General features: G+C 47.9%; 2 protein-coding genes across 2 annotated transcripts in view; both read right to left on the reverse strand.

Annotated features, from left to right (window-relative positions):
* NLRC5 (NLR family CARD domain containing 5) overlaps positions 1-4,958 on the reverse strand; it is a 45,323-nt gene extending 40,365 nt beyond the window's left edge. Inside the window, exons 1-3 of the mRNA XM_026856798.1 lie at positions 4,848-4,958; positions 4,003-4,303; positions 1,580-1,642 (exon numbers count right to left, since the gene is read on the reverse strand). Coding sequence (XP_026712599.1) covers positions 1,580-1,642; positions 4,003-4,303; positions 4,848-4,853 — 370 coding nt within the window. The 5' untranslated portion in view covers positions 4,854-4,958. The remainder of the gene's footprint in view (positions 1-1,579; positions 1,643-4,002; positions 4,304-4,847) is intronic.
* Positions 4,959-11,719: 6,761 nt separating this feature from the next.
* Positions 11,720-21,933, reverse strand: CETP (cholesteryl ester transfer protein). The gene is made up of 16 exons (XM_026856772.1): positions 21,789-21,933; positions 20,653-20,767; positions 19,290-19,424; positions 18,690-18,760; positions 17,566-17,653; positions 17,368-17,437; positions 17,004-17,064; positions 15,779-15,870; positions 15,327-15,506; positions 14,832-14,882; positions 14,319-14,486; positions 12,782-12,849; positions 12,615-12,657; positions 12,460-12,529; positions 12,037-12,122; positions 11,720-11,940 (listed from the first exon to the last, which is right to left on the reverse strand). Exons 1-16 carry the CDS (start codon positions 21,931-21,933, stop codon positions 11,866-11,868), a joined length of 1,518 nt encoding a protein of 505 aa, XP_026712573.1. The 3' UTR covers positions 11,720-11,865.
* Between the last annotated feature and the right edge of the window lie 3,107 nt (positions 21,934-25,040).

The following is a 25,040-nucleotide window of genomic DNA, read 5'->3' on the forward strand; positions in this document are numbered from 1 at the left end:
AGTATTTTCACATTGCACCAAAGGCTTCTGACAGACATTTGGGTGATGGATGACACTGCAAAGTGACAGGGGAAGAGGAGGGATCAACAAATCCCTCATTTCATGATTTGCATTCAGTCCCAAATTCACCCCTGAAGAAAGCCCTAGAACTACTACTATCTGTTCTTTTAAGCTCTGATTGACAACTCTGCAATGGTTTCTGCTGGATCAACTCCTGAGTAAGTCTTTCTGCTCTTCCTTTAAAAGTCGTATCGACTTCCTGCACCTACCAATGAGCCAACCACAGTAAAAGCACAAAAAGCAGGGATTTTACAGAATGGTTGAGAGATTCCACTGAGTAGCAAAACTAAAATGAGTGAGTTTCTCAGCAGAATCAGGGTGTCCTGATCTTGAGTGAGTGGCAGGTGGTTTTGGTAGCCGGGGAGGGGGCTACAGTGGTGGCCCACTGTGAGAAGCTTCTTGAAGCTCCCCTGGCTCCAAGTCAGACGCACCTTTGAACCAAGGCTGGACCAATTAGCTGTGCATCTGCCATAACATATTTAAGAAGGGGAGCCTGGGAGGAGCTGTAGAAGTTTTGAGGAGGAGTTGTGAGAACATCTGTGTGAACAGCGATGTCAGTGCAGACTCCCCTGTATCCCGTGGTGAGATGGCAGGGCCACCCCCCACTGCCACCCACCGAGGTCACAGGAGGAACAGATACTGATTTGCAGCCCGTGGGGGGCCCCACGCTGACTGAGGTGACTGCGACCAGAGAAGGCTGGGATCCCACGGGAAGAAGGCCCCGCTGTCGCAGTTCAGCGCTGGGAGGGCTGCAACACACAGGGGTGATCCACACACCCATGGCAGTGACACATGTCAGAGTTGGTTTGTGGAGGGCTGTCTCCTGTGAGAGGGGGACTGTGCCAGGACCTCGCCACCAAGGTGGAAGAAGCAACTGGACTGAAGCAGAAGACTGCACCCCCCATTCCCTGCCCCCTGCACTGCTGGAAGGGACGAGATAGAGATATCGGGAGAAAAGCTGAGCCTGGGAAGAAGTGAGGAATGGGGGAAGGTGTTTTGAAGATGTGGTAATGCTTCTCCCAGTCCTACTGTCTGTTAAGTGGTGTTTTAGTGTCTATATTATTTATGTTCATTTTTTAGTTCCCCTAATGAGACTGGTTTTTGCCTGTGCCTTAGAGGATGATGTCATCCCTCCTTGTCCTTATCTCAAGTTCCTGGGTTGTTGGCTTCCCTCCTTCCCAGCACAGGGGAGTGGGGAGCGAGTGGCATCTTTGCTTATTTTCCACTTCTCAGCACTGAGGGGGAAGGGTGTAGTGATATGCTGTGTGGTACTCAGTTGCCCTCTGAGCTCACAGGGCCAACATGGCTTTTTTTAAATTTGAGGAGAGGAAACTAAAAGAGGGGAGGTTCATCTGGAAAACACCAAGAGGAGAGAAAGGAAACCTGAAGTTGCAGTGGGATTCACCACACCTTGCCAGCACTGTGGCCAATATGTGGGACATTTCTAGCCCTGCCCAGGCCACAGGCAGAGAAGGTAAACTCCAAGAGCATAGCATCTCAGGGTCTGTTCCAGCCTTACCTTTCAGCACAGACGACTGGGCACTCACACCTGGGTATACTTCTTGTTTCTGGCTTAAGTTACCTAAAGGAGTTGGATTGGAAATGAAATAGTTACTGCGAGCATCCTGCTCTTGAAATCTGGGGTGCTGCTGGCCACAGTCAAAGGGTATGAAGCTCGCAACACACACAGTGGCACAAAACAAGACTCAGTATAAAGGCTCATACAACACAGACAGGTTTCAGGCTTCCCATCTGATCTTTTCCTTTCAAATTGCTTTAAAATACAGTTAACCTCTGCTTTCAAGGGAGGAGTGAAATGAGTTTTCTCTATGATACAAACAAACTCAGAGCGTGGGTGACTGGCTGATCTAAAACCACACTGTAGCCAAAAAGGGAAGCCTGCAAAGGAGGTGTTTCCATTGGTAGTCAGTCAACAGCCCAGTCAAGGGCCTCTTCTGACTCAGTGTGCCGCTTAAGCTGACACAAAAACCCCACTCAGCACAGCCAGCCCCACAGGCAACACTCACAGAGCTTCACAGGGAGATCCTGCTCAGGCCAAACAGGAGTCCACATACCACCAGCACTCTTCTGTTCAGATAAACTCACGTCTGAAAGCACTGCTCTCCAAAATCAGAGAGGAAGCCTTCGTACATCAATTCCTCTCACTGTCATTTCCAGTGTTGCCCAGCTGGGAGTGCAGTACTCATTTATTCCTAACTCTAGCAGCAGCATGAAGCAACGAAAAACAAGGCTCTAAATGGGCACATGTGCTGTGCCACAGCCTCACCCAAAATCCGTTCAACAGCTCAAATATCCTGACACTTGCCCTGTGTGCCATGTAAAGCAAAGTAAGACAGTTCTGGTGCTGGAAGACTCGATCCCACTATTTCTTCACTACTCATCCCAAGCACATCTTCTTTTATGGTATGCCACAGCATTAAAAGGCTGAAATCTGTTTCAGCTTCAGTCCAATAGAAAGTCCCCATCAGTCCTTGCTCTCTGTTACTTGACTGATCTTTCCCCCATTTCACCTCTGCAAAAGTAACTGCTGCTGCAGCTGGTTACCAAAGGCTGCATCCATCCAAGTGATGCAAGTAACGACAAGTTACTGCAAGCAGCATGTGAAAAACAGTACTGCTGAGAAGGTGTCATTGTGTAAAGATTTCCTGCGAAGCAGAATATTAACAGAAAAGAATTAATAACCAGATAAAGTAACCCAGTAAGGGAGAAGTGCAGCTTAGCTGGTGCCACAGGATTTCATAAAGGAGAGCACATGCACGTGCATGTATAGACCACAACACACAGCACACTGACTGCACTCTATAGGTCCTATTATTTTCTCGAAAGCCACTGGCTTCAGTTGCTAATGAGAAATACAGGGAAGTGGTTTTCTTGTGCTGTGTGTATTTTAAGACTTCTGTACATCTTGCCTTTCTGGATCAGGAAAATAAAAAATAGCAATTGAAAATCCATGGAACAAAAAGGTGGTCTTTTTTTTTTTTTCTTCAAATCAATCTATCAAAAAATTTCACCTCAGCATTACTGGAGAGGGGGGTGCACAATTTTTATTGGTTTTGGCTTTTCATGTCTCATTTTTTTTACCTCAACTTACATTTCTAAGCCAAAAGTTGCACTTCCAAGAAAAAAATACCTCTGCAAATTTCAGCAGTTTCAAAACCTTCCATCAAGAAATCTGAAAGAGAAAACCTGGCAAAATAAACTTTCTCACCAAGAAATATGGACTGAAGCTAAATTTTCTGATTAAAAAAAAAAAAATCATTGCTATTGAGAGATGCCTGAGCTACTATTGCATCAATGTTTTTTCTCCCACAGCTATCGTGACGCTGTCAACTCTCACAAAAAGCAGTCCGGAATGACTAAAGCACAGTATACACTTTTCCTCACATTTCAAATAGACTCAATTAGTGTCTCAAGAACACTATTTTATCTCTGGGCTAAGTGACTGTGCCCTGGGAGACACTTCCAATTCAGGAATCCAGATGATATGACCATGCAGATTCCCACAATATCCTCCATCCTCAAATCAGGCCAATTCTCACTGAAAGAGCAAAGACAGTGCTCACCAACACCAGCAAGGCATACAATGATAAAAAGCACATCTGAAAATGTGAACTATTGCTCTTTCCTGGCAATAGCTATTTTTGGAGGGTCTGATCTTACTCCAGAGATTATGGTGAAAGACAGACAGGGTGAGCCAGAAGTAAATTCAGATCACTTTTTTAAACCAAATGGCTTGGTTAAAAAGGGTTGTAGCTGCCTGGACACCACAGATTGGATTGCCACCTCTCACTGACAAGGCACTGACCATGCAAACAGGGACACTGGTGGTCTCACTGCCTAGACTGGTCTGTTGGCCATGGGTGGCCAAGGCACTGGCTGCGTTTGGAGACAGGCAGAGGAAGCTGGCCCTATCTCCATTACCTTCTCCCGCAGAACTCATAAGCAGTATCTCCAGATCCAGGGGGAGGTCACACTCCATGCAGAGGTACTGTGCAAACTGTTTCCAGGTGGCAGGGCCAGCCTTCTCCAGCAGCTCAAGTAGCACTGAGACTTTTTCTTTGTGGTCAGTGATGCCATCCAGGCTGTTCAAGGCCACCCCTGGTAGGAAGCGCTGGGAGGTCGTGAGCAGCCAGCCAGGACGGTGACTGAGAAACTCCACTAACTGGGGGCGGGCACTTGCTATGGCTGCTTCCAGGTCTAGATCATCACTCTGAAATGGAAGCTGGAGGAATGAAACCAGAAAGGATAGCAATGAGCATAGGAGTGAGAGATGTTCACGCACACAGTCCTGCTGCTGAGCAGCCAGCACAGCCCTTGATGACTTGATCTGCTTTTCTACCCCCTGATCTAACCCAGAATTCATCTGCCCTACTTTCAGAGTGTCGTATGGCAAATCCCATCCCAGCCATGACAAGGTGCAAGCACCACAGTGCTTGTCTGTACAGTGCCTAACACAGCAGCACTGCAAGGGACAGGAGTGAACAACAGGAGTCAGCCTCTCGGGCAGCAGCCAGGGAGCAGCTCTGTTGACATCTGTATCGCTGCAGCGGCCATCTGCCAAGTATAACATGTCAGGCATCTTTCATGCGCACAGGACCTCTGGAGAGGTGTGGGACTATAAGAGCAAGATATTTCGCTGCACAAATTGCTTAGGCAGCTGTTCTTGCTGATCGTTTTGTTGGGATGAACAACTCCTTTCTCCTTTGGTGACAATGTTACCTTCCAGTTTCTTCTCACAGTAAAGCCAAGAACATACAGTCCCCTACCTGCATTGTTGTATGGTCAGCCTCTTTTCAGTTGCTAAGTTGAAATGTGGCTTTTGCTCCATACCCTGACGAAGAACTGATCTGCTAGCAGCAGCGTTTCAGCCCACAGGGACACTCCAATGCACAGGGCATGCTACATGCAGTTGCCTCACTCAGTGCAGATGCCTAGGATGGAGATATAAAAGGGCATGGGTGATTACATGGGTCACACATCTAGAAGCTCTGCCTTTAATCCTGGGGTCAGCTGCAGAGCTTTTCATCTCTAGGTGGCAACCTCAACTCAAACCAGCAGTGACCAAAATGTTTGGACATTTGATGATCCATTACTGATGTGATGAAAATGCAGGACTGAGCCTTGTACCCTAAGATGCAAGTGAAGAGAGGCTTTACAGGACCATTTCAAGGCAATCACAGCTTTCCTGGTGTTGCTGCCTGACTTGAGTTGGTCTTCGCTGTCAACATGCTACTCTTAGCCCCTCCATGGAAGCTGATGCAGAAGCAGCAGCAGCTTGCTCACATCAGGCAGTCAGTCACAGCAGAAAAAAAAAAAAAAAAAAAGAAAAGCTGATCCTCTGAGGTTACACAGCTCTTGCAAACAATTTTCAGGTACAGGGGGCAGAAAACGCCACCAGTGCCAGTGTCAGCCCCTCCACCTCTCAGCAGAGATGGCAAAAGGAAGTTTCTCCCTGAATTGCAGCTGACGCTGGTTGGTGTCCAAGCACTCCTACCACAGGGAAAGGGATGAGAAAAGAAATCACCATCCTGCATGCCTCCAAATATTCTGCAGCAGGGTCCCAGCCCGGGCTACAGCAGCATCAGGACTGTGCTGTCTCCAGCAGACAGCTGTCTACATGGATATTGGAAGCCAGCTCCACCTAGAACCACCATCACCATGTCTTCAAAAAGGCTGAGAAATAGAAACCACAGGAAGCAGCCTCCATGCTCCATGCCCCCAGCAACTATCTGTCTTGCATCTAGAGGGGACAGTTCTTCCAGGTCCAAGACTGCTGCACAGTTTATGGTGTGGGGAAAAACCCCAGTTGCTGTAACACCCAAGTTTACATGGGGTGAGGACAGGACAGTGACCAACCTAGTTCAGCAAAAAGCCAGTGACACTGTCGAGTGGAAGCATCCTGTTGGGCAGAGTTGTTTCATCCCAAGGAGGCTGGTACACACAGTGCTGTTCCCCTTCCCCAGGAACTGCTATTTTCTGAGCAAGCGCGTTCCCAACCCAACAGCAGCAGCTACTCCACCACCACCAGGGTGGAGGGAGCGGGCAGTTGTGCTGAGAAGCCCATTTGCTCTCGTGTTCAGCCCTCACTCCCCAGAGATGCTCTCCCCCACACTGACCATTCAGGTATCTACACTAAAAATAAGACACAGGCCTTCAGGCTTTTTATTTTTGCCTACTTTTTGCCATGGCCAAGAAGGAAAGTGGGAGATTTCTATGGAGCCAAGGGAAGAACTCAAACCAGAAGTGGAAGACAGAAGGACGCTCTGCTGGAAACAGCCAAGACCTTCCCATCTGAGCAGAGACAACTCCGAATTCATCAGAAAGTGATGCTCATGCTGGAGTGACCTCACAGCAGAGCCACGCGACTCCCTGAGGCACACTGCATGGAGAGAACATCACCTCCCCACATCGCTGCTGGGCATGGCACACACCCAAAAGCTGAAGACAAAACAAAAAGCAGGCACCAGGCTGGAGCACTGGAGGTAAAATTGCTCAAGAGTTTTGTCCCGCTCACGTTTAAGAGGATACCCCTTCCCTCATAATCCAGCACCTCTCTCTGACCTCTTTGTACTGCCTCTTCCAACAGCCTTTGATGTTTTCAGACCAAGCCAATTAATGCAGCAAAGGGATGTGACCCGACTTGAGTGCTACAGGAGAGGACTGGATGGGAAGGACTCTTTTACTAATCTCCGACTCTTTAGGTCAAAACCATGTCAAAGTTGGTTATCATGCAGCATCACCATATACTGTCATAATACAGTATCACTGAAAGACTTTACCTAGGCTCCCTTTCCAGATCAAGCTTTCAGGATGCATTACATAAAAAGTGAGGCAGTTCTGGGATCCATCATAATGTGGGTAAAACACCCAGTTTGTAGAAATTCTCTAGTGTCTGTCATTCACTATTCTAACAACAACAACAACAACAACAAAGTTTCTGGTGAAATGTTAAGAAAATTGGGCTTAACCAGGATCAGTTTTCTCCTCAGGCTATTTCCATGGTGCCAAAAACTGAAACGCTGAACCGTATTGGAAAGGACTCTGCAAGTCTTCATTCAAAATATTTTATTATGAAATTTGTGTTATATTATAGAAATAAAGAATGTAAATAGTAACATATGCATTTAAAAAGGAAACAATGTTTCAATTACCTTAAAAGCATAAAAGAAAACATTTAAATATTTCAAATTTAAGCAAACTGCAAAATAACAGGGCTTCCTGCAAAACAAACTTCATTTCCCAGTAGCCTGGGAAAGTCAAGGGGCTTTCAGACCTTGATCAGTCATGGGATCATCTAGGGACTTTCCCTTTACATCTTTCCAGCCCAAAAATAGAAATCCATAGACAGCAATGCCCTGACTTTATTCCCAGGATGACCAAGAACTACCTCCTTAATAAGACTGTATTGAAAAAATTAAAAGTCAGACCTTAATGCCAATGAAGACTGAAAGCCATTCAGGCAAAGACAAGACTCACATGAATTAATGAAAGACTCATACTCAAGAACAAAACAACACTGAAAAGTTAGATGAAAGCTTAGGCAATACTGAACAGCTCCTACATCACTCCTGCTCTGCTAAATAAGACCCTAAGAAACGATGGGCAGTGACCTACAGTAAAATGCCTCCCAGCTCAAAATGAAACACAAAAACCTCCCAAGAGCCAGAAAGTTTTTGACCCTTGCCCTTATCCTTCAAATGCATAAACAGCACTAAAATACATTGCAAAAGTAAGCCTCGCCTCTCCTCCCCAACTTGGCATTCACGCCATTCCCAACCACGAAAAATAAAACCGAAATGTGAAGCTCCCTGTTGCAAATCTACCAACCTCTTGCATGCTCCAAGGAGCACGTGCTACTTACCAAAAGCCCGGTAACAGAGCAACGGCACTGAAAACAAAGTGGGGGTCACAAAACAAAGTAGCTGAGGGACAATCTCCACTGCCTTGATCTCTTCACTTGCTAACCCACCACTCTCCCGAGGCACACAGCCCTTCAGTGCCTTTTGTGTCCTGATGAAGAGAGCAAAATGAAAGTAAAACCAGCCGGGAATCCCCAACTGCAACTCCTCTGTGCCAACAGTGAGATGAGCAAAAATAGCCCATCAGAACAGTGGACGAGTGTTATTCCTATTGTAAAATATATAGCTAGATGGTAAGTTAGGTAAAGCTTTCAGAGGGTGGTCCAAAGAAATGGGACTCGGAGGCAAACACTCTGTGGAGTAAACTCTGACTTTGTTGTGTTTAAGGCTCTTACAGTGGGAAAATTTTTATTGATATGCATACATCTGATTATTCTAACACAGGAAAACACTTATTTACCATTTCCATTATATCTAAGAGAAAAAAGCACCCTGCCTTTCCTTTGGAATGGGGACAAGGTTTAAGTGAGAACATAGTAGATGTGAATGACTTGAGGAAAAATCCCAGGTTTCTAGATGGAGCTGTGTGCACAGAGATCCTGAGATCTCACCAACAACAGAATATTTTTAATAGTTTTTTAGATGACAGAGAAGCTACATTGGAAAACCAGATGCAGCCTGCAAGCCAAGTTCCAGACAAGGCAATATGGCACACAGCACTGTTTCAAAATTTATCAAAAAAAACCCAAAACAAAACACAAACAGGTCCAGCAATACCCCCACCTCTGGATAGAAATGCTTGCTTTAGTTATCATGCCTCAAGCATGGCACCGGGGATGTGGGGGAGCTCTGAGAGACCTGGGGGTGGATGGAGGGGTCCGCAGGTGCTGAGGGGCTTCTGGGGGGGCTTCGGGCAGCACCTGCTGCCGTGCTCTGCCCCCTTTTGCAGCCTTACCTGCCTGGATCTGGCCCATCACTGCCCCCACTGGTGTTTCCACCAGACCAGAAGCTGTCACAGCACTACCAACATAACCCCTCTGATACAAGGAAATGATCACCTACTTTGCAACTTATTTATTTATAGCAACTTATAATGATTTCTGAATATTGCTTAATAATCTTGCTTGCCCTAACTGTTCTGTGGAAGCTTACCAAGGGCTACTGTGTTCATCAAAACAAAGCAATTTTCTGTCGAAATTTTCCAAGAATTACTATGTACGGCAAAAATAAGAGACATGTCCTTGGAAAGCAGATGTGCTCTAGCAAGTTTATGGATAGATAGCCGTACATGGGTGGTAGAAATTAATAGACTGGTACTTTTAGAAAAGACAGATCTGGTAAATCAGCAGGAACCACTCTTGTTATTCAAGGAATTAGCTAGGAGTATCTGCGCATGCTCTGAGGAAAAGTACAAGGAGAGGAGGACTGTGAGCCTTCCTCCAACAGACCCCCGGAGAACACCCCCCAGGAGGCAATGGGCGGTTGCAAAGAGAACATCAACTGCTGACACCAGCGTCTAGAGCTAGCCCAGCCTCACTCACGCATATGGATATGTGTGTTATGTAATCCAGGGAATATGGATATCCACACTCTGTCAATTTTTGGTAAAATGTGCGATGGGCGTGCAAGCTTTGTGGAGAAATCCCCTTGCACCCTGGCCAGAGTAAACTTACCTGCTGTGTAACTCTATACCAGCTGTAGAGTCTGTTTTCCACAAGGCACCTCTATGGCCAATCTAACAGTTCTGTGCCTAAAAATCCCCGATGTCGTCCTTGATGACCTCCGTCCCATAGATAACTCTGGTTTATAAAAGCCGAGATACTGGTTTGGGACCTGTGCCTGGGAACAAAAGTGACCTCCAGGAACGCTTCTGACCTTAGACTTGAACATGGGGAAAGGCGCCCCCAGACCCCGAGTCCCCTCCAAATCTAAACCCTCATGGGGTGCCCCAGCACGACGCCTCCGCCTCCATCTCCTCCTCCCCGCCCGGGGCGACCCTCCCGCGGCACTCACCGGGCTGCGGTCCGTCCCGGCGCGCTCTTAGAGCGGCTGCAGCTCAGGGCTGCCCCGCCGCGGCCTTCCCGAAACTGAAAACGAAACCGGCCGACGGCGAAGCGGCTTTGCCGGGAAAGCACATGAGTGTGCGGCATCGGAGCCTGGCTCGGCGAGGCGCGGACCCCGCGGCGCCCCTCAGCGCCTGGCGAGGGCTTGGCCGCCGTGTTGTGGTGAGGGGTCGCAGCCCCACAGGGCAGCAGCTCAGGACCCTTGGGGGTCCACTGGCCGTTTTCCTGCTTCTTTTATCGGCTGAAGCGGGGAAAAGGGCATTTTAAAATGCCATTTCTTTTTTTTTCTCCCCCGTATTATTATTTCTTTTTTATTGATGCTCATTACTCTAGTGGGATGTCATTCAGGAGGACCCTCTTGACAGAAGCCAGTTCCCACTGTCTTCAGCAGACATTGCCATGCAGAGAGGGAGAGGGAAAATGTCACCTCAGCACTGGTGGCTTTAGAGCAGGAGGAAGCCCCGACAAGCCCTTAGCCGGTACCGAAATAGCCAGCAGAGGTGGTGTTGGGAACAGGGTGGGAAGAGAGGTAGAAAGTTGGCCACTACACCAGGGCTGCAAGGCCACATTGGCCACACTGTGGTGTCACACCTTTTGCACCACTTGGCTCCTGCTGTGTCACGGACATGGCTGTTTGAGACCCGGTAAGATAAACTTTCCTTGGCTGCCATGGAGCAACCTGTAAACTCGGCTCACGTCCAGTGCCCCAGTCGCCTGCTCCACCAGCCTTGGCACCACGACCCCTGACGAAACCCAGGGGTCACACAGAGCAAGGAAGTACTGGGGGACTTCGGTGGCCTCCAGCATTGATGATAGGAGAGGAGCAGGTTGGAGGGGCCTGGCTCATCCTGCAGGGAGGACAACCATGGCAGTGAGGGAACCACCAGCAATGCCCAGGGGGCTTGAGAAACTGAGGCTGTCCTGCCACCAGCCTCGCAGGGCTGGTCGTGGAAAGCCCCAACTTTAATATCACTTTGTGTGGGAGGAGAATGTAATCCTCTGCCTTTTTAAATGTGACCACTGTTAGTTTTAGATTTGTTGCCTGAGATCTCTTCCAAGTGAAAAGACAAATTAAAGAAGGGAAACATGAATTGGTACAGGAAAATAACTGAGCCACTTCAGATAAGTTATTGTACTGTAGTAGGAAGGAACAGGAGCCTGCTGTCTGACTAGACACTTTCTCTTTTAATCTCCTTGACTTCCTTATCATTTTTATTACTTTTCTCAAGTTTGCTCACACTGTTGCAACAACATGGGCATAACAATTTCCCTAGAGCTCTACACAGAGACTACAGGCTCTGTAAAGAGAGTACCCAGGGCACAAGATCTCTGTTATAGTACCGCACTGAAAAATCACACCTATATGCTTTTTTCAGCCATACCCAGGTCTTTTAGCATAAGTGGTCCTGAGTTTACTTGGAGTTTGATAATGTCATTTGAGTTGCTGAAGTCTGTTAAAATCAGAAGCCTCTTGGCTCATAGTAAAAACAAAACCCAGGGTCTGTCCAAAAGGTGCTGCATTTCCAAACCATAACAACAGAGAGACACCAAAAGGTGGGCAAAGCCCATTTCTGCTGCCTCCCATGAATGCTAACCCACAGCCCATGCACCTCAAGGGTCCAACCCTTACTCCTAAGCACACAAGTCCTTTAAAGATCTTGAAAAATAGTGTGTGTAGAGGTGCAGACTTGCAGATGAGAGGCTCTGTGGAAGTACAATTGCACAGAAACTGGAGTGTTTCTCAGGCAAAGGAAAGAAAATTCAACTGAAGTTGATTTAAATCAGCTGTTTTTTTAATTGGTTCACAAACAATCTTTCTGTTTGTACACAAGTTCCTATACTCCTTTATGAAGAGATCAATTCTATAATCTTTTCTCAAGAAAATCAAGCAGCAAATGATTCGGGAAGCTAAAGTCAAGTTGTACAATTACATATCCCTAAAAAGGGAGGAGAAAAAAGAAAAGTATTATATTAGTTTATGCGACACTCCCAAGAAGGGCTTTAAGAGTCAGGCATGCCTGAACTCTGCTTACCTTTCTTGTGATGATCTCAGGATTTCTGATCTCAAACAGATGAAGCCCTTTGCTGTTCATCAGTGAAGTCAAAGCTAGCTGGATCCCTATGGAATCAGTAAACCCATCCAGTTACAAGTACAGCTGTCCTGGCTTATTGCTCATCGTGTACTATGACCTTGTCTGCCTGTTGCCAAAAGCTAATTGTGCCCCAATGCCCCACAACCTTCGGCCTGACAGAAAACTCACTTTTCCTTTGTCCCAGCCATTTACAAAGGGTTCCCCATTCCCCAAGTGAATCCCACAGAAATTCACATCAGTAATGTGGTTCCCCCTCACCAGCTGTCAGGGTTATTGATGTGTATTCTCAGTGCTTAGGTTTGGGAGATCTGATGTTAGACACCTTATGAAGTATATTGACCCTTCCCCAAAGGGAAAACTCACTTGAAATCACTTCTGGGATCCCAGCAACCGAGATTATTGTCTGCAGGAAGTTTCTTATGGATGGGTCATTCTGAAAGCCAGTAAATTAATACAAAAAGGTTTCAAAGACATCATTTAGCTACAAATGGCCTAGAGAATACTTTCTTAGAACTTACCCCACTTGGATCAGCTGTGCATTTAAAGACTTTAAAGTCTATGCTGAAGGGAAGGAAAAAGGGGGGAAAAGAGTCACTAAAGTGACAGAACTGCAGAGATCTTTTTGTGCTGCTTTCAGACATGAGCTGAAAGAGGCAATGAAACCCACAAGAACCACAATACTGACCTGGAATCCGAAGCATGCAAAATGAGCTTCTTTTCCTCATAGGCAGCTTGGATAGTGACTGTGATTTCCTGCACAGAGAAGAACAGCAGAGTTGAGATGTAGCTCATCTTGCCTTACAGCAGGGAGTTGCATTTGGAAATTCTGGTTTAATTTCTATGACTCAGACTTCAACATCCTTCTGGCTTTGCCTGCAGACATCACTAGAGAAAGTTGGCATCTTTCTTCTCCATTTGCACACAATTAACTTTCCCCCCCCACAATGTCCACAGCTTCAGCCTGCGGGGCTGTAGACTGGCTCATCACCATTTTGTGAACCAAATCCTGCAGAAGGAAGGAAATGGTTGTATAGGGTGTTGTTTCCCAATGACCATCTATCTCAACATGAAAGATCACCAGAATGGATGTGGAGACGTCAGCCCCAGGGTAGCCAGGGCTACCACAAGTAATCTTACCGTACTGGTTTTATTTATAACCAAATTTAAAAATAAAGCAGTCTTGGAATTCTGGCCATTTAGGCTCATTTTCTTATTTTGCCTGTATGCAAACATTCATTTAAAAGGAGCGTTTTGTGATCCTGTTGCAGGACACAACCAGGGGTCTGGCAGGCCAGGAGCAGATCACATCCTGAGAGCCACTCAGGTCTCCTGAGAGGACCATCTCCGGTTTAGTGCTTCTGCAGTCCTACCAGAAATTTGTTTCAATATATCACTGGGAACACAAAATCCAGCTGTGCATATTTCCCTGTAATGGCCTGCTAACATAGAGTACTTGCAAAGGACAGGAGGGAATTAGTCTCAATTATAGTTTAACCCTTTAAATTATAAAGACTCTGATCTATCTTCAGGCAGGGATTTGCTTTTGTGCAGTGTTTAGTGTCTGTAACAGCCCGTAACTACAAGACTGGACAAACATACTGCTTTGTTCTGATGTTACTCATGACAGAAAGGCTGTTGGCATTTATTTTTTCTGCCTCCTTAGATTCAGTATAATGCAGTCTGGGGTAAAACACAGTGTAAGCAAGAACTTTCATACAGGCATACATAGAGGAATAAGTGATATTTTGAGCTTTGCATTCTTCAGAACATTCTTCATTTCAGAGATAAGCATCCTCTAAGTGGGGGTCAGACGTAAAACTTGGGAATGAGGAGATTCCAAAATCAATACATTCCTGTGGTGTGTTCATTCTCTCCTAAAATACCTCAGCTGAAGGAGTTTCACTGTGTCTGATGCAGGTTAATGGGGGCTCATCAGAGCTTTCCAGTGCTGCACTTACCACCTCACATACCAGTAATGGGCTGGACTAAGAAAGGAGGTGTTGAGCTAACACAGCCACTGTCATCATTCCCAGCCTCAGATGACAGGGGAAGAGATCGGAATGTTGAAAAGAACTGATATGCCTTCTCCACCTCCCATGGTTTAGCCACCCACCCTTCCCAAAGGGCTCCCTGCCATTACTATTGCTGAGCATCAGGAGTGGTCCAGAGTCAGGACAGAGGCTGTCCCAAGGTCTTCATACTCAGGAGAAGCAAGAACTGACCTTCTCCATGTACAGAACCATCAGAGACTCTTCTCCTGCAGGAAAGACGCTGACCTCCGCTGCTACCAAGGACTTCACAACTGTCCCTTCAGGCTGAAGAGAGATTTGGGGGTGGGCGAGACTCCACACCTTGGCCACAGAGTCATTGTAGGAGGTGCCTTGAAAAATCTGGTCAAGTAAGGAGCAGAGAGAAGAGTCAGGCTGTTTCCATACCACATCCCAATTCCATGCCAACTTGCCACACAGCTGCATCCCTTCTGTAGTCCTCAATTCCTCCTCCAGTTCACACAAACTCAATAGCTCAGTCAGGTTTCAGGGAAGCTGTGCCAACATAGAGGGTGGAGAAATCCTTGCAAAGCACAACAGTTGCTCCACCAGTCCCTGGTTTTCACCATCAGGCCCACCCAAGACTCAAGTTATCGAGGGAAGGACACAAGATGTTATAATGCAACAGAATCCATTTGAGAAGCTGCTCATTTGACATAAAATTCTCTGAATAGAACCAAAAGTTACCATCTGCACCATCTTCCGCTGCGCTTCTGTGTCTTCTATTTCAAACAGCGCCTTCAGAAACAAAGAAGAAACAGATTGTAGAAAAATGAAAGATGAGGTTATGGTTAGTCCTGATGTGGGGTCCATGGGCCAGAGCACTGACGTGCAGTGTGTGCCTAGTTCAGAGGCATGGCTGAGTTCCTCCTGAGTTTCTGTCCAGTAGAAACCCTACCTCCCCTTTCTACCTCAGTACTTCCACAGAAAATCACATCACTTTACAACTCAGAAGACAAGTTTTCTATCACTCTAAAGGATTACACTACCTGGTAGCACACACTTGCTAAGAAAGTACCAATTTCAGACCAGGATCACCTGTAGTGACTGCCTGTATCACATGTAGTGACTAACGGTAGATTTCTATCTTCTATAGAAACTACCTCTCACCAAGAAACAGTATTTAGACGATTCTGTACTCCCCAAAATATGATGTATGAGAGAACCTCCCCTGAAAGTCACCTGCAACTTCTCCCCTCTGAAGGTCAACACCAGGCGCTTATCTAAGAACGCTGCCAAAGCCAAAGAGTTGAGGTTGTGTTCGGACAGCCAGAAGTAGAGCATTCGAGACTCAGTCAGCAGCGACGGGGAGAAAACAGAGTCACTGAAGACATCGGAGTAGTTCTTGTACAGGACAAGGCCCTTTAAAGGAAAGCAAGCATGTTGGCCACAACAAGCAGCAGGGAGACAGGACAAGATGTCAACACCTGCATTTTCATTGCAAGGCGAAGGCCTGGCTGGCCTCAGAGCAGAGAGCAAGCTCCTCCGCTGGGTGAAAGGCTGGCATTAGCCCCTGCTCCAGACTTACCCCCGCAGCACTGCATGACAGCAAGCGACCAGCCCCTCCCAGCCCGCCAGCAAACATCATTATTGCCAGCAAACCTTTGGTCTCTGAGCAGCGTGGGTCACTTTACCTTGTGATGTGATTCTATGTAATTTGCTTTTATTAAAGGAGCTGATGCAAGGGAGATATCAACAGAGATATCCTTATCCTGGACAAAATTTGCTGCAGGAAGAAAATATAAAAACCTCAGACCAGAAATATGACCTTAAGCAGAGCTTGTGACAGGTGTTTTTAAGGACTTGCTGCAGAAGGTGACTGGGAGTTATAAAAGGACACAGGGATGGGACTGAGGGGTCCCACTCCTTTGGGTGCTAGTGCTGATCCTGCTACTGCTCACTGACTCAGTTTCTCCACTGGGTAATAGGGGTAATTACTCTCAGTTTTACATTTTGTTCATTTTCCCTGATATTTGGGACTGGGAACCATTAGAAAATCTTCAGCAGGCAGATAGAGATGCTGTAATAGCTCAGTCCCAGTACTCCAGTGCATATCACAGAATGGTTTGGGTTGGAAAGGACCTTTAAGCATCATCTAGTTCCACCCCACTGCCACAGGCAGAGACACCTTCCACCAGCCCAGGTTGCCCAAAGCCCCATCCAACCTGGCCTTGAACCCTTCCAGGGAGGGGGCAGCCACAGCTTCTCTGGGCAACCTGTTTCAGTGTCTCACCACCCTTGCAATAAAGAATTTCTTCCTTATATCTAATCTCAATCTACCCTCTTTCAGTTTAAAACTGTTACCCCTCATCCTATCACTGCCCTCCCTGATAAAGAGTCCCTCCCTGGCTTTCCTGTACTTTACTTTCAGTCCTGGGAGGCTAAGATCTCCCCGGAGCCTTCTATTCTCCAGCTGAACACCCCCAACTCTCCCAGCCTGTCCTTGCAGAGGGGTGCTCCAGCCCCCCCAGTCATCTTTGTGGCCTCCTCTGGACCCACTCGAGCAGGTCTGTGTCCTCCTTATGCTGGGGATCCCAGAGCTTGACAAATGCTCCTGTTCTAGCTAACATCAGTCCTTCTGCAGCTATCCTACACCTCTGGTTATTACATAATAAAGGAGAAATATCTTTTGAAATGAAATGTGTATTTCAACCAGTGCAATCACCCTTAAAAAACAAACTGATAGAGAAAATTGAAAACATAAGAGTGCTAAGGTTTATTTTGCTGTTGTCTGAGGGATTGGGATCCCATACACATTTTTGAATGACTTTTTTGATGGATGTGGCTACTGCCCTGCTAGGGCTCAAATGTTAAAAGTTGCACATAAAAGAAAAAAAAAGAAAAAACAAGGATATTTACCTGCTAAATCATGTACATAATTTGCCAGCACCTGGGCAAGAAAATTGATTTCATTGCACACCTACAAGAGGAAAAGAAGGGAAAAACTGAAGGCAGAGATTAGGATTTTGGATTGTAGAGCAGAGCTGGGCCTTGCGGTGAGATCTGTGGGCTGTTTGCCAGAGTCCAGTACCATAAGAGATCTCAGTGTAGGCACAACCTTTCACCTCATCCAAGCTGGGTTTTTTGTGGATTCTATTTCTTTGTCTTATTTTTTGCAAGCACTAAAATTACACTGCTATTATCTTGTGGGCATATGTGAGCAGAGGAATGTATAGCATACAAACCAACCTTTCCTCTGTCCACAAGCAATGGCTGATCTTACCTCACTCTTGAGAACAAGCTTCAAAGTGAAGGAGATAAAATCTGTGAAGAGCTGCTTCAGCCAGCCCGGTCTGTGTAAGACAGGGAGGAGGGTCAGGGACAGCCCAGTGGTCCCCTCGGGGAGTGACACTTGGGCTGAAGCACTCGGGGACGAGCAGAGGGGCAAGTGAAGCCTGATTTTGAAGGGGGACGGACTCACTCTTTGTCTCCTTGGAGGTGAAGCTTAAGTTTGTGGAAAGTCAGGTAGCAGTCTGAGGCATCAGCAGCCACTTGGTCCTTCTGGCACACTGCATGGTATGAAAGAAAAAAGAAAAAAAAAATAGCTAACGCTACTGAGATGAGGAGGACGAGTGCACTTTGGCTGCCCCTCTGCAGTGATGCCCTGCTTCAGGTCTGCAGAGTTCCCCACACCTCCCGGAGGATGTTTCCAAATGGTTTAAGACCCTGCAGAGTGGGGCAAATGGGGCTACCTTGCACCTGGGTGGAGGATTTCTGCTTGCAGCTCCAGCCAAACTAGTCTGCCAGACAGCCTTCTTCATGCTTCACTTGGATACCTGCCAGCTTCGCTTGCTCCTGTTGTCAGGCATTCAGTTGCCCCCTAACATCACCCAGAACAACTTGGGCAGTATGTGCAACCCACAAACAAGAGTGGGAGGGAATGAAGTCGTATTGCAAAAAGTTGGGAAATTGCAATATACTGTTGATGAGAGCTTCACGCAGCTCTTCCTCTGGGAGCTTAGAAGGAAAATGTATTTTGAGGCACATATAATAACCCACATCCCTCTCATCCCTTATGAGAAGTGGAGGAGTGCAGTTTGTCTCTGTCCCTTTCTAGTCTAAGTCTGTTGACCTTCCTGAGGAAGAGGCTTTGTTTCCCAGAGCACACCTTGACCTGGAGACAGCTAAAAAAGTGGACTATAAGAAGGTTCAAACCTCCTGAACCAAAGCCCTCATTTGGCTCACTCTTTTGAAACATGTTTTTTTGAGTCATCATGAAAAGCCAGTCCTGAAGAGAGTCCAGAAGGCCGAACCGTTCTTCCTTTGCTGCTGGTGTAAAACAGCACCACTTTGCTGAACTGATTTATACCATCTTCCTCTGTTTCATCTGTTAAAACTTTGAGGGCTTTGAAGGTCATGTTGTCTCCTAGCCTGTGTGCACAGGGTGCTAGAGACCCATTTCCAGCCCCTGGGTGCTGTCTGATCCCCACAGAGGTGAGCAGAGCCAGCCAGAGCTCGCTGCCCACTGCCCAGTCTGTCCTGCTGCTCTGGAGGGAGCACACACACAAAGGCTCCCACAGGTAGCAATTCTCAGACATTACTTACTCAGTTTAATGTTTATCTGGAGGTCAATGGAAGACTCGATTTCAAAATCAACTGAATGAAAAAGCTTCAAACTGTAATGACAGAAGAGAGGATATTTAGCAACCCGTGCTGGAAGCAGCTTCTCCCTGATCACCTGTCAGCTGCAGGGTGGGTTTTGTAACACCTTTCACATCAGTCCTTGCACTGTGGTGTACAAAACCCCAGCATGCAACAGCCCATCTCAAATACTCTGGCTTTAAATCATTGCAAGCCACCACCTTAGCAGCACTTGGAATGGGAGCATTAAAGCCCCTTTTTCCCCACTCTGAGTTTATAGAGTAGTGAAGGAGAGTGGAGAAATCAGCTTGTATGCTTTCGCTATCTTGTCTCCTCATGCAAGGAGTGACAGTGAGAATAGAAAGGCAGAAAGCAAGATGAAAAGAGCAGTAATAGCATATAAAGTCCTGTCTCGCTTCAGCAGTAAGCAGTGCTGCCGCTGCTAGAGATCCAGAGGAGCGCAGCCACTCCACCCCTACTCGTGCCACGGGCCAGTCCTGCCTGCAGGCAGCAGCAGGAGCTGGGGCCATGGTGCTTGGTAGCAGCCAGCCCCCAGGTACTTACAACCAGGCCCCAGCGTAGCCGTAGGTCAGAGTCCCTTTGAAGAAGGCTGTCACGTTTTTGATGGCAATGTGAATGGCATCGTTCTCCTTGAGATCCACTTCGCTCTGCTCTATGGACAAGCCATTCACCTGGATGCTAGAAACAACAGAAACTTAGTTTGTCTCCAACCCTGAGGCTACTTTCTGTAACCAGGTGAGACAGGTTTGTTCTGAGGACATGGGGTCTCTAAGGACCTGTACCAACTCCAGACTCAGGAGCTGTTGCAAATCACAGGGGCCATGCACAAGGGCAATGGGGCTTTGGCTCAGCCTCAGTGCACAGCACCTCCCCTGCAATGTTTGGATATGGGGGGGGAATGCTTTAAACCCAAAACACAGAGCAATGTGCTGCAGAAATAACCCAATTTTATTGCAGTGCTCTATGTCAGCCACAGTCATAGCAGGAAATTACAGAATCATCTCAGTTGGAAGAGACCTTGAAGCTCCTCCAGCCCAACCATGACCCTCACCCTGACTGTTCCCAACTCCACCAGATCCCTCAGCGCTGGCTCAGCCCGACTCTTCAACCCCTCCAGGGATGGGGACTCCCCCCCTGCCCTGGGCAGCCCATTCCAACACCCAACAGCCCCTTCTGCACAGAAATCCTTCCTCAGAGCCAGCCTGACCCTGCCCTGGGCAGCTTGAGGCCATTCCCTCTTGTCCTGGCGCTGGTTCCTTGGCTCAAGAGACTCATCCCCCCTCTCTGCACCCTCCTGTCAGAGAGCTGTAGAGTGCGATGAGGTCTCCCCTCAGCCTCCTCTTCTCCAGACTAAACCCCCCCAGTTCCCTCAGCCGCTCCCCATCAGACCTGTGCTCCAGACCCTGCCCCAGCTCCGTTGCCCTTCTCTGGACACGCTCGAGTCATTCAGTGGCCTTTGCATCATTGTATTTGCTGTCCCCAAATAAAAGTTAACAACACAGCAAAACCCAGCCTTGTTTGTCACAAAGCCTGGCCAAGTGACATCCTGCTGACAAGGGTGGCTCTGGCAGCCGCGACAGTGTGTCATGGGCACCATCTGTCGGCAAGAAGCCCCAGGAGCTCCAGCCCTCACAGGGACAGAGCTCCCATCCCCCTTGTCACACATGTGCTCTATGCCCTGCCTCGCTCTCTGCCCACCGAGTTGGAAAAGCTCTTAAAATAATACATCAGCAGCCTAAATCTTAAGATGCAAATTGTCTGCAAGGCATAAATCTGAAAATGTGTCTGCCTTCATCTAGAACTTTGTTTTCACCAGCAACTGCTGGATCAAAGCTCCCTCTGAGCCCAGTTTCTCTTCCCCCCATCTGCCCGCACCTCACCAGCACAGAGACACAGAGATACTCACTGAGTCAGCTCATAAGCCACCTTGCCAAGGAGCCGCATGGATCTTTCCCCGGTGATATTTGGGAATTTGGCATTTCTGAATGCTGTTTGAATGACCTGTGCCGTTTCCTGGTTCACTGTGAGTGGAAGAAAAAAGCAAAGCTATCAACCGCAGTCTCTCCTAGCTGCAAAGTCAGGTTCACACTCTGAATTCTGTAAAGCACTACAGAAGAGTTCTACCCAAGGCATTTTCATTAGATTAAAGAAGCACTACAGGTAGCTTCAGAGTAAATAAAATAAATAAATAAACAACTAAATAAATATCCCTGACTTTAACAGCTGATGGCAGCTGGGAACAGCAGCATATGTGACTCGACAGTCACCAGCAGGGCTGTTGCCAGGGAATCAAGCCCAGCTTCCACACACTTCACCTGCTCTTTAGGGGCAGATTTTGGAAAGGTCAAGGCTGTGCTTGTCCTGATGCCACACAAGCTGTTGACCTTACCCCAGCACTTTTCTCTGTTGCTGCTTACTTGTATTGCAGTCATCTGTTGGGTCTCCAAAGGAAAACTTCTGAGACTCAATTTTTTGTACCCGTTTTCCTAACATATTCCAGCCTCAGTAACACGCTTGTACAGGATTTTTTCTTTCTAGAAATACCCTCTCTTAATTTGGCCCAGCAACCTCCTCTGTATGTACCACTGTCAAAGGGGATGGGACAGAACTGTTCCCACCCTTCACAAAGCACTAATTATTCATCCCCACCCACAGAGCCCCCCAAATCCCTGCAAATAAACCCACAGCAGCAGAGAAAACCTGTTTCTCCCCTTCTGCACACCAACCCCAAGAGATGAGAACTCAAACACGCATTTGCTGTACTTCTTCCACCACATCAGCCCCCAGTGAGAAACAATACTAAATTTCTGGGCTAAGGAGAAGGGTTGGGAACTACTTTCTAGCTCCTTTGAGAAGTTGTGCCTATTCAGCTCAAGTGGCCATGCTTGTACACATGGTCCCAGGCAGGTATTAATACATCTTATTAGATAAAGAGTTTCCATGAGAGCCAAGGAAGCAAGAAACTCCCTCACTTGGCTGATCTCTCACTAACTTCTCCTGGTAGAGTGGGGGGAAAAAGAGCCCCATACAGCAAGCACTTACACAGCAATGCCGCAGGTTTGGTCATCCTGCAGACGATCCCCGTGACACGGTAAGGGAAGGGCCCAAAGTCACAGGCTGCTACTGTGTGGACAAGGATTAGCAAGATCCTGAAGGTCCCCAGCCTCATCCTGCCAGTCCAGAGCATCTTCAGCCAGAGCAGAGAGCGCTGGTGAGAGAGACTGATTCCTGATCGTGGCACAGGCTGCTTTCATACCTCCAAGAGGACCTGGTTCGAAGCAGGACATGACCCGCTTCCTCTGGTTATCAAAACTCATCACACATTTCCTAATCTTCCTATAGTTTCCTTAAGTCACACACTGCCTTCCTCCCACAGCAGGCACTTGGGCTACAGGACTTGGTGCTCCTGCCAAGACTGCTTTAACTCAGGACATGCAGACATCAAGGCATGTGGAGAAAGCTGGAGAGGAATGGAGATTGTGAGAGGATAAAGTCAAGGGAGCAGCCTTGCAGTCAGCCTCCAGCCAGATCATCATTTGCTTTTCATGCAGAAATATTCCATATTTTGCATTACTACAGTAATTTCCCAGAAAAGCCATCTTTGAAAGATACCTACATTAACTGCTCCTCCTTCCACTGATTTTAGGCACACTGTGGAGAAACTGAGACATGCTCTTGGGAAAGGGGTTCCTCCTGCTACCACTGGGTGAACCCAAATCTCCCACATCCCTGGAGAGCTCCATGACCACAAGACTGTGATGCTCTCTGCCTCCTAGCTGGATTTGTGGACCATCTTTGGTTTGCCACCTTCCAGATGGGGAGGAACCCACTAAGCTGGAGCTTTTCATGCCCCTAGCCTCTCAGCTGCTATTCGGGAAACATTAGAAACCCAGGTTCACATCCATCCCTCACTCACACCTGCCCTGCACACCACTGTCTCCCCACACCCCTGTTGTGGTGCTGGGGCCCAATCCGAAATGAGCTCCAGGACAAAACAAGTGAGGTTATTTCACCAACAAGGCTTGCAGCAGCTCCTGTGAACCATTTTGCCAGCAAAACTTGATGGAGAAGGAAAGGTGAAATTTTGTTAATGCTGCAGGAACAGCCTCAAACCCCTGAGGAAGACAAGGTGCCAGCCTCCCTCCTCTCCCTGGCAGATGCCTCATCCTCCCTGCACTGGGTGAGCACATTTCCTCCTGGGAGCCCCGCTGTCCAGCAGCTCCCACCCTACTGTGCTGTTTTCTTCCTGAGTTGAGAAAGTGAATGGCCTTGGGTACCCCATGGGAGGCACTTGCGGTCACTGACCTGCCGAGGGAAACCAAAGCATCCACAGGCTTCCTCCAGACGAGCAGCATTGTGGCCTAGAACAGGCTGCCTGCTGCAAGATGGTACATTATAAATGAACAGTTGAATAGGTTGTTAGTGTTGGAATGGGCTGCTCAGGGAGGTGGTGGAGTCCCTATCGCTGGAGGTGTTTAAGAGTAGGGATCTGGTGGAGTTGGGAATGGTCAGTGTGAGGTTCATGGTTGGACTGGAGGAGCTTCAAGGTCTTTTCCAACCTAGATGATTCTGTGAATTAAAGGTTAGAAGCATGTATAAAGACAGCAGCTGTCTGACCAGCATAGGCCCTGTTACATGGCAGCCCAGCATCATCATCTCAGCTGCTGTGGGTTTCTTGCTGCCCCAGCTAGAAGGTGTCATTGTAGGGAAGCTGAAAAGGGCACAGGTGTTACAAAAGGATTTAAATTCAAAAGGCTTTAACTTTGTAACCACTCTGATTTCAGTTCTTCATCTGGCTCTCACATGCCCAGACCTCCTCAGCAGCTTGCAGTTCAAGGGATGTTGGTGCAGTGGCCAAGACCAGGGGTGAGGGAGTCCTACAGCCAGAGCAGGAGGGGGCAGCCCCAGGCACAGCAGGGCAAATACATCAGAGGCAGCAAGGCACTTAAACTGGCAGCCAAACACAGTGCTGCTGGGTGTCATGCAAGCCTGTGTCCCCAGCACAGCTTTCAGGAGAGGAAGGGACATGCTCCCCTTTATTGCAGGACACAAACTTGGGAGTTTTGCATGCAGTCTAAGTCTTACTGGAACAGATCCATGGGAGACACTGCAGCAGGGAAGCAGCCCCACTGAGGCTGGTGTCAGTCACTGTAAATGAAAGCAGAGCAGAACCACAGGTACCCCTCACCCAGAGCAGCCATTCATACCAGCATGAAGGGAAAAGCAGGGCATTTTGATGCAGGGGTCTTTGTCACTGGTGTCCCAGGGAAGATAACAGAGACCAAAAACCCAGAGCCAGTGTGCTGGTCAGGGCAAATGTGGTGTGTTTACAGCCCCCTGCTTCAGAGGCTGCTGCTGGCAGATAACCCAAGCTGAGAGCAAGGGAGGACAAGGGACTGTCGGACATTGACCTCCAGCAAGAACAGGAAGACTGGAGACTTTCTGCCTACAATAGCAAAAGCACATGGAATGTGGAGGTGCCGCAAGCATCCCTGCCCTGGAGTAACCAGGCAGAGGCCAGGGCAGCAGGGACACAGCAGCCCACCCCCCTCCTCCTCCCAGTGCAAGGTCAGGCTAGCAGGAGACAGGTCAGATTTAAAAACCCAAAGAAAGGTTAAATTCAGCTAGCAAGGGGCAGAGAAGGCTTTAAAACCCAACAAGAGATTAAATGCCCAAGCTGCTGGGTAGTGCTTACAAAAGAAGATAGTAGAAGATGTTTTGATAAATACTTGCTGTGCAAGGCTTTATCTGAAGGCCGTGAACATGTGCTCACCACCTTGCTGGGGTTTGTCCTAGGACTGGGGTTGTTTTTCCCCACACTCTCCAGAGCAGAGGTACATCACAGTGCCATTAATCTCTGTGCTGCGTTGACCCAAGGGTTCAGTGTTACCCTGCAGCTGCTTCCTGAGATAGCCTTCCAGGTAGCCTGGCGGCCCACCGCCCCGTCAGCAGGACGGGCTCCAGCACCTCCTCTGGGCCTCGTGCAGCAGCTCAGCCCCGGGGTGGCAGGAGGACAAGCCCACAGGCAGCTGCTTCCACCTCACACAACAGCACAAGGCCATGGTCAGCCCCACACATCCAGCAGCAGCCCTTGGAGACCTTGGGTTGTGCTGTCAAGCCCCAGCAGCAGGACTCTTGGGTTGAAGAAAGATTCACCTTTGAAGAGAGGTTATTTGTCAGTTAAAAACTGTGACCATGACAGGCTTGGGTGTTAGGCAGCAAATAAATTCAAACTCCAGTTTGTGAATTGTGAGATTTTAACAGACTATTACTTGGGAGGGTAAACCACCCATG

Source organism: Athene cunicularia, assembly GCF_003259725.1.
Source record: "Athene cunicularia isolate RWA chromosome 11 unlocalized genomic scaffold, athCun1 chr11_part1, whole genome shotgun sequence".
Lineage (NCBI taxonomy): Eukaryota > Metazoa > Chordata > Aves > Strigiformes > Strigidae > Athene > Athene cunicularia.

Bases quoted from the DNA above. Each gene is read 5' to 3' on its own strand.
- CETP (XM_026856772.1), bottom strand. From the start codon at position 21,933: ATGCTCTGGACTGGCAGGATGAGGCTGGGGACCTTCAGGATCTTGCTA. The intron at 20,768-21,788 runs GTAAGTGCTTGC...TTCCACTCACAG, and splicing joins CAAACCTGCGGCATTGCTGT to TGAACCAGGAAACGGCACAG. The intron at 18,761-19,289 runs GTAAGTACCTGG...CTGTCATTACAG, and splicing joins GGCTACGCTGGGGCCTGGTT to TTTGAAGCTTTTTCATTCAG.